Source organism: Protopterus annectens, chromosome 12.part0 (genome assembly GCF_019279795.1).
Source record: "Protopterus annectens isolate FY-2018-M chromosome 12.part0, PAN1.0, whole genome shotgun sequence".
Classification (NCBI taxonomy): Eukaryota; Metazoa; Chordata; order Ceratodontiformes; family Protopteridae; genus Protopterus; species Protopterus annectens.
In genome coordinates this window covers 491,404,540-491,420,818 of record NC_056746.1, presented here as the reverse complement: position 1 = coordinate 491,420,818, position 16,279 = coordinate 491,404,540, and the positions used below count along the sequence as shown (strand labels likewise).

The 16,279-nt window shown below is 38.8% G+C and overlaps 1 protein-coding gene across 3 annotated transcripts in view; it reads right to left on the bottom strand.

The window, feature by feature from the left end:
* ABAT (4-aminobutyrate aminotransferase) overlaps positions 1 to 16,279 on the bottom strand; it is a 1,409,217-nt gene that overhangs the window by 342,768 nt on the left and 1,050,170 nt on the right. For all 3 annotated transcript variants that reach the window (XM_044089599.1, XM_044089601.1, XM_044089600.1), the window contains one exon: positions 4,752 to 4,832. In XM_044089599.1, coding sequence (XP_043945534.1) covers positions 4,752 to 4,832 — 81 coding nt within the window. The remainder of the gene's footprint in view (positions 1 to 4,751; positions 4,833 to 16,279) is intronic.

Below are 16,279 nucleotides of genomic sequence, written 5' to 3'. Positions count from 1 at the left end.
GTGCAACACCAGGTGGTTACAGGATCCCAAAGGCCTATTAGGCAGGCCGCTTATATGGTGCGTGAGAGAGTCAAACAGATTCTGAGGGAGGAGATACAGAAAATGTTGGAACTAGAAGTCATTCAAGAGTCTAACAGTCCCTGGGCCTCCCCAGTGGTGCTGGTGCCAAAGAAGGATGGCAGCACCAGGTTCTGTGTGGACTACATGAAATTAAATAGTCACACAGAGTCAGATGCTTAGCCCATGCCTCGGTCGGATGAAGCCATAGAGCAGCTGGGTGGGACTAAGTACCTTACCACTACTGATCTTACAAAGGGTTACTGGCAGGTGCCCTTGACTCCCAGTGCTACAGAGAGGTCAGCCTTTGTGACTCCTTTTGGCTTGTATGAGTTCACAAAGATGCCCTTTGGGATGAAAAATGCCCCAGTGACTTTCCAGAGGCTTGATAGATCATAACCTGGCAGGAGGATTTGCCCTTGCTTACCTAGATGATATTGCCATCTACAGCCATTTCTGGCAAGAGCACCTTCAACATGTCAGGGAGGTGCGGGGCAGAATACAGAGGGCAGGGTAGACCACTAAGCTGAGCAAATGTCAGGTGGGTATGGCAGAGGTCTCTTACCTGGAACATAGTGTGGTGAGTGGTAGGATCAGGTCTAAACCTGCCAAAGTGGAAGCCATTCAAGCATGGCCTGCACCTGTTACCAAAAACAGGTGAGAGCATTTGTACGGACAGCAGGGTACTATAGAAAGTTCGTCCCCAGTTATAGTACTATAGCTGCTCCCCTCATAGACTTGACAAGGAAAAACAGGCCAGATAAGATAGTGTAGACCCCAGCATGTGAGCAGGCATTCCAAAAGCTTAAAGAAGCTTTGGGAGGACCCCCTGTGTTAGCCAGTCCGGATTACAGCAAATAATTTGTTGTGCAGATGGATGCTTTGAAACATGTGGTGGGGGCTGTACTTAGCCAGATTTCTTCAGAGAGAGAAGAGCACCCAGTGGCTTATCTCAGTCATAGGCTCCAACCCAGGAAAGAATGCTATGCAGCTGTAGAAAAGGAATGTCTAGCCATAGTATGGGCACTACAGAAAGTTCAGCCTTATCTGTATGGAAGGAAATTCACTGAAATTACACATCACAATCCCCTAACACGGTTACATCGAGCCAGCCAGCAAAATGCCAAGTTGCTAAGATGGAGCCTAGAGTTGCAAGCATATATGTCAGTGCAGCACCACAGTGGGATTAGCAATGCAAACGCAGATGGGCTCTCAAGACAGGGAATGAGGTAAGGTATAACCAGACAGACCTAACCCTCTCAAGCAACATTTCTCAAGGGTCACTTGAAAAACTAGCTTGAGTTCTCCGAGGGAGGGGGGTTGTGAAGTCTGCCAGCCTATCTAGATAGAATTTTGTAGATAATTCTATGTCATTGCAAATATTAATGTAATCCGCTGGCTTGTTTTTACAAATGTAAGAAAACTAAATGTAAGAAAACTGTGTTATATGCTAAACTCCAAAAATGTAACCATAGTGCACCCTGATGGAAGAAAGCTGTTAAGTAAAGAATTACAACTGTGTTTAATCTCAAGCTCGGAGACAGGATGTCTGGGCTAGCAAATTCTTTCTATTATCTTAATTTGAGAGATAATTACTAGATTTTACATGTGAAAGTGTCTTTTATTGCTGTGGCTTCCTGGCCAGGTGCAGCTTACAAAGAAATGTAAATTTTGAGTTTCTGTTAGCCTGGGAACTAAAGGAGAAGTGATAAAAATGATGTAATGTGAAATGACTCAGCAGTAATGGGTATTATCAATTTAAGACTCTCTCAGAGAGAAAGATTGAGCATTTTGTATCTTGATCTGGGTCTGACAACAACTCACCAGCACTTGCTTGCTCTGTATGTAAGTAGTATTTAGAACAGTGATTTCTCTTAGAGTTAGATAGGAATTTAGCCAGATTAGTCTAGCTGTTTTCTATAGTTATGTCAGACTATCCTACAATATTGTTTCAAAGTTCCTGTGATTTCTGAACTCTTGATTAGCACTGTGTTGAACTGATGAGATTTTTCTTGTGTTTTTATTATTTATTATTACATATTTTTAAACCTTTCAACTGTAGCTGTTTTGTGTAGAGATCATTTAAGCTCTAGAGTACTTGCATGCATTTGGTGATAATGTCCAATCCACTCCAATAGTCTTGCTATTAGTCACACTTACTACTTGGATAACAGTAATATTACACAGTAAAACTGGTCACTCTTTGCGAAGGGCATTATAGCAGCTGATATTAGTGGTTAGTGGCAGTCAATACTACCTTATAATCTGGAGAGAAGGGGGCATAGCTGGAGAACCTGTGCCAGCCTTCCCCAGGAGTGTCTGTGTGTTTGTATATCACTCATATCTCAAAGTGTGTGTGTGTCAGCTACTTGGGCAGGGACACAAAGCATTGGTTGGACAGAGAGGGTGCTGGAGGTTTTTGACCACTAGGCTGGGATCTGGACCCTATAGCTGTGCCAGTGGGGAGTCTTACTGGGGGTCTGGAGAGAAAAGGGAGAAATCAGCCCCAGACTCACTGTGATCTCTGTGTGCTCTTAAGGGAAATTGTACTTTACTGTGTGTGTACTTGTTATGCCCAATATGTGATGTCCGTGCACTGGCCCAGTAATCAAGGAGCCTTAATCCTCACCACTAGCACATGTGGTTAAAATGCTTACATTCTGCAGTAATAGGGAATGTGACAAGATATAACAGGTATCCGAGTCATTATCTGCCATTAATATCAATATTCCCTATTTGGGACACACATTCTCTATTATTTCCTTAGTTCCGCCCTATGAAACTATACCCCAGCTCATGTTTCCTTTACCAACTACTATTTGTTTATGACCTAAGAATATTCCAAAACAATACTCATCTCAAGTTTTCCTCATCCAATTTGCTGTTGCCTTGTTTTTCACTATCATAAATGTTTAAATTTCAAACTTGACCCTTTATCGTGACTTCATTTTAGAATTGTCTTATTGTTGATCTTTATTGTAAACTGTACATTGACTTTCTGTTGATTTATATTGTACAACTGCATTTGAATATACTGTGATTTTATTGACAATTGTACTTGGAGCTTTTCTCCCCGGGCCTCCATTGAAAACAGGCAAATTCTAAGCCCAATGGACTTTCCCGGTAAACAAACTGCAAATAAATAAATAAATAAATATTTCTTTTTTCATTTTCTTTGAATCTGCAATATATTTACGAGGTGAAAGATAAGTTGCCATAATTTGCTGTAAAACAAAATGTCAAAGGAAGGCTACAAAGGTATATTCATCGGACTGGTGCGGCAATAAGGAAAGTGTTTCCAGCATGAGCCTTATCTTCTTGGTGAGGAAGCTGAGATACTTCTCCTGCAGGATTTTCATAGACTGAATAGAACCTCCAACATGGTATGCAAAGCATCATAGTTCTCTGCATGGTATAAGACATAAAGTAGTGAGGGATACTATGATCACATGCACATCATTTATCAAATACACACCGCAGTAAAAAGAGATACAGAAACATGAATTTGTTCAGGAGCTCTGCTCAAGTGCCACCTTGTTAAAAGATTGACTCTATCCTCAACCTTGCAGTTATAACAGAAAGAGTGTGGGTAGGTGACAATGTCATAGGATACAGGACAGCAATCAGCATGGATGTTCTGAAACTGGATGGGGTGATCACTGGTGGAAAAGACTGACAGGATAAACACAAATTATGCATTATACGCATGACTAAGATCAAAGATGTGTTGTATGTGCAATGTTTCATTCATTCTGTGAGAAGCCAACACCATGAAATGATACCATCATAACTATTTAAGGGTCTATATTATAAACTCGAAAGCTTAAAAGAGCGAATACTCTTTAATCGAGCTTTAAAGATCGAAACCACTAAATAGCGAAGACATGGAACAGAATTTTTTTTCCCAGGGAAACAAAATCGCTGCTCCGCAAAAAAAAAAAAAAAATGCAAACACAACCCCCCTACTTAAATTTACCAATTCCAACATCGCACTACAGTGGAGGAAATGGCAAAGTCCTGAAAAAAAATGGCCCAGTGATTTTTTTTCCTGGGAAAAAAATTGCTGTTCCGTGCCTTTGCTATTTAGAGGTTTCGATGTTTACAGCTTGATAAAAGAGCGTTCGCTGTTTTAAGCTTTCAAGCTTATAATATATACCCAATATCTAAGGCTATATTTGACACCTGATGGAAGCAAATTATAGCTGTGAGAGTTCTCAGTGAATTTTAACAGGTGATTCACTGTATATGGTGAAGCCAAACTATTTATTTATTTATTTATTTATTTATTTATTTATTTATCTAGGCCATTGTTAACTTGGTAGATGAGCTGGGTCAAGTTCCCTTTTCAACCATGATCCCAGGCCTTGAAGCAGGTGAGAAAACATAAAAGGTATACATAATTGTGACAATTACAAGGAAATGCACCAATCACAATAGGAGGCAGTACATATTAGTTTTAGATATTTAATAAGGTTGGTTAGACCAGTTTCTAACAACAGTTGTTTCTAAAAAGATTTAGACATTAATAACATTACAATAATTGATTAGAAGGGGAGACTACTTCCAAAATACACACATTTACAGTTTAGTGAAATTATGCAGGTTCTTCTGATACAGTTTGCTATCTAAGTTTATGTACAGACAGTTATTGTGAATTCAGTTCATATTTGTTTGAAATTCTGAAATGTACTTACAGTAAGCAAGGACTCTGTCAAATTTCCGGGGAAGTTCTCTGGAGGCAAAATTCCAAGGGCAGGCCTGTTTACAAAAGCACTCTGGAATAAAAAAAAAAAAAAGTGTTCAACAAGAAGGAATTTGAGGTGCAAAAAGATGACTGAATGGTTAATCCTGCTTTCTTGCAAATAACAATTAATGAGATTTTTGCTACTCAAATCTAATTCATGTAATGTTTGACTTAAAATTGAACTTTATTCCTACCTAAGCAAAAATTACTGTTTTACAAATATTTAGATTTCACAAACATTTCAGGTTCATGCAAAGTACTAGTCTTCAGTAAGCTTAATAAAATGATGACATTCTGTACTTTCCACATATGTTCCAAAATTAATTTTGACAAACTTGTGATTGTAAGAGGAAGTTCAGGCTAATATCCTGGAAGGTGTTGTGCAACACATCTTATCTTATTTATTTATTTTTTTTGCATCACATGTATTTATTTTAGTACTAGGGGTCCCATGTCGGTTTTAGTACCCCCTCCCAGCAGTGTGTTCCTGGTAAAGACTTTCAAACAGGACAAGATTAGACATTGCTTTACAGACCACACAAGTCATTTCTACATAACCTGGAAGAAACAGAATACAATGTCATATACAATTGGATATTCCATTTCAAGAATGTCATATAAATTTTTATCAGTTGCTCTAGTCATTAATTTGTCATATAGGACATTCTTTTCTGAGGAGATCAATCTGTCTACTTGATACTTCTCGATTCTGTGGTATGTATCACTATGGCTTAACATATCCTGCATTTTCTCAGCATACTGTATTGAATTCATCACTATTAAAGCTCCTCCTTTGTCAGTTGGCCTGAAAATAATTTCTTTCACTGTTTGCAACTCTTTTAACGCCTGAAACTCATCCTGTGTTAAATTGTAATAGTGTTTACTTTTTCCTTTTGACCTCCATTCAAACACCTCATTCTCACATAACGTAAGAACATCTCCACAGTGGGATGATTACTGGGGACAAAGGAACTTGTTTTTTTCAACACAGATGATGTATAGTTTGTACCAGTATTTTCATTGTCAAAAAGACACTTCAACGTAACGTTCTTACCAAAGCACCTTAAGTCTGTCGCTAACTCACTCAGGTCAGAACGTATTGACGGTATGAAGCTCAAGCCTCTTTGCAGAACACTCTTTTGGGTAGCTGTCAGCTCATAATCGGATATATTAATTACGAACAAAATCGATTCATCTAAGCTCATTGAGGTTTCTAAGTTACCTTTCTCTTTTTCCTCTCTCTGCTTTCTGACCTGGATCTCCCGACATTTTTCTGTGTTAATAAAAAAGGGAGTTGCTGTAACAAAGGTGCATGGACAGATCCATTCTTTGGTATCACACTCAGAACTACTTTACTTGACGGCTGAATGCTTCCTGCCGACGCTGGGTCTACATTCGCTGCATTATCATTTTCCGTTAGCGATGTAATGATCTCGAGCATACCAGAGTCAATTACACCTGTTATCAAAGGGGTGCCTAAGATTCACAAGAACAGTGTTGACCCCCCTCTGAGACCGATAGTTTCGGGGAGAGGATGGGTCACTCAGCCCATTTCAATCTATGTGGAAACTGAACTCAAGAAGTTGTTGCCTTTCACACATATTGTACTGAGCGACACTGGTCAGCTGCTGGAGAGACTGTATGAAAGAATGGAGCAAGAAAGCTCCATAGACAACCTCATTTTGGTGACGATGGACGTCAACAATTTATTCACTTACATACCCAACGATCTAGGAATAGAAGCAGTAAGGGACTTTGTCTCTCATTTTGAAGTAAACATGGATGTGAATCTAGTATGCAGCTTCCTGGAATAGGTCCTGGAGAGCAATGTGTTCCTCTATGGTGAGAGCTACTATTGGCAGAAATGGGGGTAGCCATGGGCACCCCCTGTGCAAACAGCTATGCCAATATAGTCCTAGCTGAATGGGAAAGGCAATGGGAAATGGATACGAAAAATGAATAGAATGAATGCATCATCTTTTACAATAGGTTTGTGGATGATGTTATATTCCTAAGGAAGGGCAGTATACAACGCCTAAATGATTTCGTCAACTATTTAACAAGTACGACTAGCTTTTTAAGATTCGAAGTGAAAACGTCAGCAAGTGAGATCAAGTTCTTAGATATGAGAATTTCAATGAATAATAGCAAAGGAATTGGCACCACTATATTCAGGAAACCAAATTGGAGGAACCATATGCTATACTACAATAGCGTGCACCCGAGACATGTTTTTCAGAATATTGTTGAAAATCAAGTGACCAGGATATCCAAGCTCTGTACTGACGATGATGATTTTCTGCAGGAACAAGACAAACTCTTACAGAATTTTGCTTCAAGAGGCTATAATGAAAAGCAATTAGTCATGAGTTAAGGCAAAGCAATGTCCATTCGATACAACAAAGGGCAACGTACTATTCAAAACGGAAGCAGAGTGATGTGAAGAAAGGTGGGAACAGCAACAGTCTGAGATGCATGATGACCTACAGCACTGACTTCTTTGATGTCCGTGAAACCATCAAGAAATTGTGGCCAGTCTTAACTGCTGACAGTAAAATTAAGAGAATAGCAGGGGAAACACCTAAGTTTGGTTATAAAAACAAGAACTTAAAGGATTTATTGTGCAACTATGATGGAATACTTAACAAGCAGTGTACAGAAGGAAGAAATAGGTTAGGAACTTGGAAATGTGGCTTTTATCCGGTAACTAACAAATGCTATACGTTTTCTGGTTTTGCTAAATGCAACACCAAGAATGTTATATACGTTGGCACTTGTAATTTGTGCCAAGGCTATTATGTAGGAAAGACCAATAGAAAGTTTAAGGAACGAATACTTCGCCACCTGTTAGACATAAAGAATAAAGTGGTAAACAATGCCCTATATGGACATGTGTCTGAAAATCCAGGGCATTCATTTAGCTTTATGGTTATCTCAAATGTGACTACTAACCTCCATGGAGGAGACATTGTCAACAAAACTGGAAAGGAAGACATCAAATGGATCATAAACCTCAGAGCTAATTTATTTCCAGGGCTCAACAGAATAGTTCCTATTAAACCTATTTTGAAAGAGAGAAGCCTAATTAAGAAATGAAATGGAGGCTTAAGGAAGGTGTGCATCTGATTGCTGTATGTGATTGGTTGAGCAATTAAGGATCTTTATTTAACAGCAGTAAGTCAGGTCTACACACTAGGATCTGAAGAAAGTGTTTTAACTGAAAGCACTTATCCTGTTTGACCTGCAACTTGAGCAGCACAATTTGTGCTTTTTATTTCTTCGTTTTATTAAAGTCTACATTTTAACAGAATTTTTCAGTGAACATTTAGTTGTGGTGGAATCTTTTTTTTCATTTTACTATTTTTGCCTATTAAGGCTCCCTCTGGAGGTGGTTTTTGGTTTGGTTGTTCATACTCTGGAATAGACTGCCCATACATGTCAAGCAGAGCACCTCATTGGCCCTCTTCAAAAGGAACCTTGACGATTGGATGGGAGATAGGAAATTCACTGTGGGGATCACGTCAGTCGCCCTGCTAGACAGGGGTCCAGGGAAGTAAATATTGTGGGAAGAAATATCCAGGGAATTGTTATGGCTAGGCTTGTATAGGCCCTAGTGTCGATACCTATGAAACTATGAACCTATAAAACATGTGATCTGCTATAGCAGTTTATATTTACTATATAAGACAGCACCTGGTCGTGGTTCTAACTGGAGATTTTAACATTAAACTGGAAAATTGTTTAAAGTTATGGTCCCTGGAGTGTAGAATGAGTGAGTGGGAAGATATGAATCGGGGGGTGGGGGTGGAAAAATATGTTTAATTAATTTAAACTGGAGTGATTCACATTTTAATCTGGTAGTGATAAATTGTAGCAGCAAATGAAATAGGAGCAGAAGACACTTTTTTTGCATGATTTTACCCAACAAGCTTAATCAGACATTACATTGTCTGAGTGACCAATATTCAAACAGACATAAGGGTGTTTTGTGCTCTCACTGACACCTCTGCAAACACAGCATTTTTATTTCTAGTCTAACTCATTCACTGGTGGTGGTATGAGCAGTTGCTTCACAGAAAGGACCACCTATGCTTCTCTGTCTGTACATGCATGCATACATGCTCCTCCACATGGACTAACAAGCTTTATCATCCCCAACTTAGATGGTCGTGCCCATGTTTTCCCTGTGCCGGCTCCCCTGCATGATGACATGCCTTCATTTTTCAGTGGTAACCCTTTCATTACAGCATTGGTATGAGCCAGGCAGGTACACAGGATAAATACTGCCATTCTTCTGACCTGGGCCATCGAGTATCAAAGCTGTTTTTTGTACTCTGGTCACATGGGCATTAGTTAGGTCTTTATCCCTCTGTGCTAGCAGCAGAGACTGTGTAGAATGCACTTTTCAAATGAAATAAATAAAACAGGTAAACAGTTCAAGAGCTAATGGACTTAAAGATAAAACAGGAGCAGGATAAATAAAGTAGGAAAAGTCAGGGGGGCTCACACACCAGTCTGTTATGGCAGATCAGGATCAATGGAAATGCAAGGTAGCTGAGCTTACTGGCCATGTATGCCTTGCCTGTACCCACCTTTAAACCGTACATCCCTTTTCAAGGAGGGCTAGGTCGGTCAAGCCCACGGAGTCATCTAGTTGCCATTTGAAGGAAGGTAATGTATTGACTGCGTGACTGGCACAGGAAGTCTATTTTTTTGAACATTTTTTTTTACTTTACATAAAAGACTAGTAAACAGCTCTTCTTAAAATTCAGAAGCAATGTATTTTTAAGTATCATAAAAAGGGACACAATGTTTGCTTTTTGGCCTATTCTAGGACATTTGAAAGTCCATGAAAAAGTATTTAAATTCAAATAATAATGCAATAAACCAAGACTAAAGCAGTAAAATCAGTCTAAGCATTAAATAAATGTATTACATATACTTTCACAGAGGTGTTTCTGACAACTCTCAAGAAAACTGTGCACAGGTTCTCCTTAATTTAAATGAAAGGATTAGGTTTGCAATTGACTATCAGTGCATCTCCCTATGCCTTACAACAAATTGCTTTCTGCTATAGCACAAAACTTAAAAAAAAACCACACACATGGAACTGGATGCCTGCAGGTGATGAAGTTACAGCCAATAACTAGGACAAGGCTTTTGCTCACTGATCTATCTCGTGATCATAGTCCTCATCAGTGTCTGGGTGCAGGGGAGAGCACTGTAGACCCTTGTATGAAGCAGACACTCATATTAGCCAACAGGGCTGGGGTTAAAGCCTAAATAGAAACAGAAACTCCCACACTGCTTGCATCATTAAATGGGAAGAGGCCGCAAACACCTTCATGGCTGCCTGAATGATGGTTCCCTCTAGGTGGCTGTTGCCTCCTCACCAGAGAGTTTCATACTAATAGGGAAACAGTTTAGTTCAGAATCAGTAGCCAAAGCTTTGCTGCAGTACGAGACGAGGACACAGTTGTAATATGATAAATGCTTTCGTTTCTTTTATATTTAAAAAACGGAACTTCATCAGATAAACATGCCATATGCACACCCTCTTTTATAACAGCTCCAATAAAGTACAACCAATAAAAAACACCACCTGTGTTTCGATGGTACTTTGGTTATGTGTGTATTGGTTTATCAGAATCAGTAGGGAAAATGACAGAGAAAAATAATACTGCAATAACACAGAAGCAAAACAAGAAGAAATGAATAATGCAGCAAATCAGAAATACTGACGCAGAATCTATTTCTCGAGAAACCATTCAAACGTTTTCCTTTCTTATCTTAAATAAAATTATTAACTTCTAGCTCTTTCCACAGTTCACAAGCATTCATTTGTCATAAATCTCAAAGAAAGAAGCACATTTGTCTTCCGCTTTAATCCAAAACTGTTAAAAACTCTAAGAAAAGAATATTATATATAAAGTAACACATAATTAATACAACAGTAATACAAAAAGAAAACAATGTCAGTAAAATAAGAGCAAAAGAAGAAAACAGAAGCATACAAGCTCTTCATTTGATTATTCTCTGAAAGACAGTCTATTCACATTTGGCCTCTCCTGACACTCTGTGGGTAGACGCATAAACTAATTACAGATGAAATATCACTTCATCACAGGATGTAACCACTCAAAGAATCAGATAGAAGCGCTCTCAAGAAACCCTTGAATTGTTTTTTTTTCCTTACCTTATAAAAACTAACTGCCAGCTTTCCTCACAGTTCACAAGCAGTTAATCTCCCTAGGCATCATAGAAAGGAACACAAGTTTTACTTTCTGTTGTAAGGTACAACTTTTGTAACTCAAAGAAAAAGTGGTCTTTACATTAAAGCAACACTGTAATAAAATAAAAGAAAATGATGTAAGCAGACAAACTGAACTCATAATGTGTTCTAGCAGCATTTTTGAGGAAACCCTGAAATGGTTTTCCTTGCCTTGAATAAAAAGACTGTTTTTAAGATCCTCCACTATGGAAAAAAATTAAACCCTCGCAAAAAGAAACAAAATGCTTGTTTTCTGCCATAACTTAGAGCTTTTCAACTCCAAGGAAAGAATAACTAACACTACAATAAAACAACATACAAAAATAATAATTGAAGTATCTTCTTCTTTTGGCTTTTCCCAGTTAGGGGTCACCACAGTGGATCACCTGTCTGCCCACGATTGGCAGTGAAGTTTTATGGTGTCGAGTTGCCAGCCCGGCACCCAACCTTCCACGGAAGGCACACACATGCACACACTCACATCTAGGGCCAATTTGGAGTGTCCAATCCACCTACAGCATGTCTTTGGGATGTGGGAGGAAACCGGAGCACCTGGAGGAAACCCACATGACCACAGGGAGGACATGCAGATTCCACACAGAAGGCACCCCAGCCGAGGATTGAACCAGAGAACCACTAGCTGTGAGATGATAATGCTAACTATTGCACCACCGTGGCTGCCCAAAAATAATAATTGAAGTATATAAACCAGAATTCAGACATACTCACAGAGAAATCTGTTTCTGCAGCATAAAGGTGAAAATTTTACACAGAAAGCTCAAAATGGGGAATAACATGAAAATACAGAGCTGGACTGATAAAGGTACCATGATGAGTACATAGTGTGATACCTTTTGCTATTCAGCAAGCACCCTTACACTGCACTGCATGGTCCTCTAACAAGAACATGTGCAACACCAAGAAGGGCTGTGCTGAATGCTAATGAGGCATCCCAGGTAAAAGGCATAGACTAACTAGCCATGTGATCTCTCCCCAGAACCAAGAAGGCACCACATGGCTGAGTGATTTAAAAAAAAAGCCTTTGGTCATGTAGATCAACATGGCCATGTCTACCAAGTCATTTTACTGAACATGACCAAAACTCTAAACATAAACATGGTGTTGGTGGTGGGTTGGGGGGTACCACTATTCACCAGGGCTTAATTTTAAAATGCTACAACAGCATCAGTATTGAAATGGGGAAAAGGAGGTTGGTGGATAAACTAGACACCAGAGATTCATCTCTAAAGTGCTTACCAGCACCAACATTACTGCTGGTACTGTGGGTGAGGAGAATCACTAGACCACCAGGGATAAAGTGAAATGCCATAATAGAACATAAATCATAAGGGTGATCAGGGGTGGGTGGGGGACCCACTGGATACCAGGGATTATTGATGAATCTACTGTACTGGCACACGAGGACTGAGGATTAGAATACACTAGACTCCTGGGAATGCTTTAACTGCCATGATGGCACAAACCTTATAATGGGTATCAGGGTGGGGGGATACACTGGACACTATGAATTACTCCATATGATGCCCTAAGGCACAGACCAGCATAAAGGGGATAAGAAGGAAACCACTGGACACATACACTCTAAGTGCAGTAATGGCACTGACTGTGTAACAGGGACTGGGGGTCAGGGGGATACACCAGACACCAAGACCTAATATATACATGATGTAATGGCCCTGAAGCATTGCAGTGGTAGGGGAAACCATAAGAGGATACAGACAGGTATAGAGACTGTGACGTGTGTGTTCATGTTTGTGGACATGTGTGTATGAGTGTAACTGGGGGGGGTTCATGATCTGGACATTGCTATAGTAACTTTGATTAAGGAAACATTTATATTATCCAAAAATGAGGTTTTACCTCATCACAGCTAACATGTTCCTGCACCACAAATGGCCATGTCATACAGGAAAGGTCTCTTTAGAATGAGCTGTATGTCCTCTGCTAGGAACTTTAATGAATTCCCAAGACAGAGTCCATCATGGACTACTACTTTTCCACATTAATTGCACCAATTTCAGTTTTCCAGTTTGCACAGTGCTTTCATCAAAGTTGGCACATAAAAAACATTACTTAGAAAATGCCAGTCTTTCCCTTCAAGATTCTCTTTACCATACAGGCAAGGGTAATTCAGCCAGTTTATCAGAACAGTTATTGCTCCTTTACTGGTTATACAAAAAGGCAGAGTGCAATATTACCACCATGGCTCATGACACCATGTAAGTACTGCAGCTTACTACATCCTAGATTCTTTGGATTCTTTAGATTTCTTAAAGAAAATTAAGAACATTAAAATCAATATAGACAACATCTTGGTTACTATTGACAATGAAGCTTCATATACAGTCCTACTTCATGATTACAGTATTAGTGCCTTCAAGGAAGCACTTAGTACCTTTACAAACACTACTTGGGATGATGTCCACTTAAAAAGGCACACTTCTGTATATTATGCTGGCTAACAACGACTTTCTCTTTAATGGTCAGACATATAGGCAACTCAGCAAAATTGCTGTGGATACAACCATAGCATAGCACCCAGTAAACACTGCACTGGTGATATAGAAAAAGCATAAGTTCTATAGCTCCCCTTTCTATACGAAGATGGGTTGCTGCCTACTCTTTGTCAATGACATCTTCCTCACATGGGATAATTCCTCAGAGAGTCTTAAAGAATCCTTTAAATACATCAAATAATTTGCCAGCTTCCTTCACTTCACCATTCACCACATTCTAAACAAAATAGAATTTCTGGTCCTCAACATCTTCAAGAAACCTAACTCCTCTGAACTCTTAGATACCTATACTGAAAACCAACTTGGGTAAACCTCCTGCTCTGTGCCAACAGTGTAAGCCCACACAAAACCAAACAAAACAGGAACAAATCACAAGGGATGTGAATGGCCTGAGTATCAGGTGAAATGGAGCTTTGCCTGAAGAACATGGAGAACTTACAAACAGACTTCATCAAATGTGATTACCAAGAAGGTCTTTTTCAAAGCATCCTCCAACCCATCATACTACTAAAACAGAGAAATGGCAGCATCAATCTGTCACTACCCAGAGACTACTATAAGACCAACCTCCAGAATGAAGAGAGACTAAAACAAAGCATGATATTATGGATGCTGATGAAATAAAAGCTATTGTTAAAAGAAACTGGAGCATACTCAAAGGTAATAAATCTAGTTGTAAAATATTGAACACTGATTCTCCATTAATATATAGATGATGCAGGAACATAAAGAACTGGCTAGAAACATCACCATAGGATGTATCAACTATAATGTCTGGCACACTTCCATGTGACCACCTCTATGGATGTTTTGCTGTTTCAAGAGAATGTAGAACTACTTTTACGGTTTCAATACCAAGGGAAAATATTATACCAAAACCATAAATGACTGTAACATTAAATGACTGTCCACTTCACTAAATTTGATGGCTGCTAAGTGTTCTTTGTTGGGAAAACCATCAATGGACTTACGGAAAACATTATGTGATACATATCTGACATTAGAATAAGGGATATATCAAAGCCAGTCACCAGGCATGATATCAACTGTAGCAGAGATAACTTCACATTCTGTGTAATTGACTACATCCAAAAATGATCCACTTAAAGGTAACAATGATGCTAAACTTCACAAAAGAGAACTCAAATGGATTCTACAACCCAGTGGGACTTAACAGTGTCTACTCCATATGAAGTATACTTAAGTTCTTTAAACTGGACCACAAGGATTTCCACTAATTTAGAATGGTTAGAGATTTTCATCTCTTGGACAAATTTTACATTCTTTATATCTGTCTCTTATACAATTCCCTCTCTCCATGCTAGGTTCAGTATTATTGAAGCTAAAAGTTCACATTTTATTCAATTATTTTCAAAATTAAGCCACTAATTTATGCTTGATGTAGGTTCATAACTTCACATATGGCCTACATTTCCTAGTCAGCTCCATAAAAGCAAGCTTACAGTTTATTTTATTATTCACAATTCCTGCACATTTTATTTTACCTGAAGTAGAAAGAGCTATGTGAACATTTCCATGAAGCATTACAAAATAGCGACCAAATGTTGTGATTCCCTCTACCCAGCTACAAATCAACATTCGAGTCTAATGTTTTTTGTCAGTCAGAACTAAATCATATACACCTGCATTCATTAATCAATATCTGCTTCAGAAGGGCCAGTGATTAGCTTGCTCACCCACCTGCCTAACCTATCACTACATGTCCATAGTTTTGACCAAATAGGCTCTTTATGCTAAATAGGGCTTAGGATTTCACCAGTCATATTCCTCTCTCACTATTGTGAATTTTCAGATTCTAATTTCAAACCTCATTTGTGGATTGGAACCTGTATAAATTCTGCATCATTTAAAAGAAAATGTAGATCTGAAGAAGCCCTTAAAAGGCAAAAGCACTCATCCAAAATAAACTTCTATTTTTATTTTTATTTTTATTTTTTGGACCAGATGACTATCTCTATGTGGATGTTTTCAACACAAAAAGCAATACATCAGGTAAATTTTCTAGAATTTTTTTTCCTTAATACATTTTTCTAGTTTTCGTGGACACTTTCCTGACAGCCTTCATCCTAGTTATGTAGCTGCCTGAAGACTACTCTTGACTCAGTGGTCAGGGATCTGATCTCCTCCATAGGTAATGACCATTATATATCCCAAGATGTCCTCTACTCATAGGATGTTAAGCAGAGTTGCCTCTTTTTGATTTAACTATTTTATCTGTATTTCTCTCTAAAATTATACATTATTTGGTTAAGGCAACCCCCTCCTAAAAAATGAGCAGTGTATTTTCCAGATTCATTAGTCACTGTACTACATGACCTTCTCCCCACCAGTTTAGAACCACCAGATCTAGCATTGTCAGTTGGGGCTTCAGCCTGAGTTGGCTCTTCCAATTTAAGTCACTGCAGCCTTGAAAATATTGGATCTTGAAATTATAAAGTTAGAAGGTCAAAGCCTGTTTGGAAAATTTTGGTTTGCAGTCTTTCTGCCAGTAGAGCTATTGCAGAGGGACATAATCAGTAATTAATACAAATTCTGTAACCAGCAAATAGCATGGGTGAAGGCCAATTTTATGCAAGATATTATTTTTCTATACTTGAATAATGTATCTTAATATTGCCGAGTTTTCAAAATATTTAACAGATGGGATGC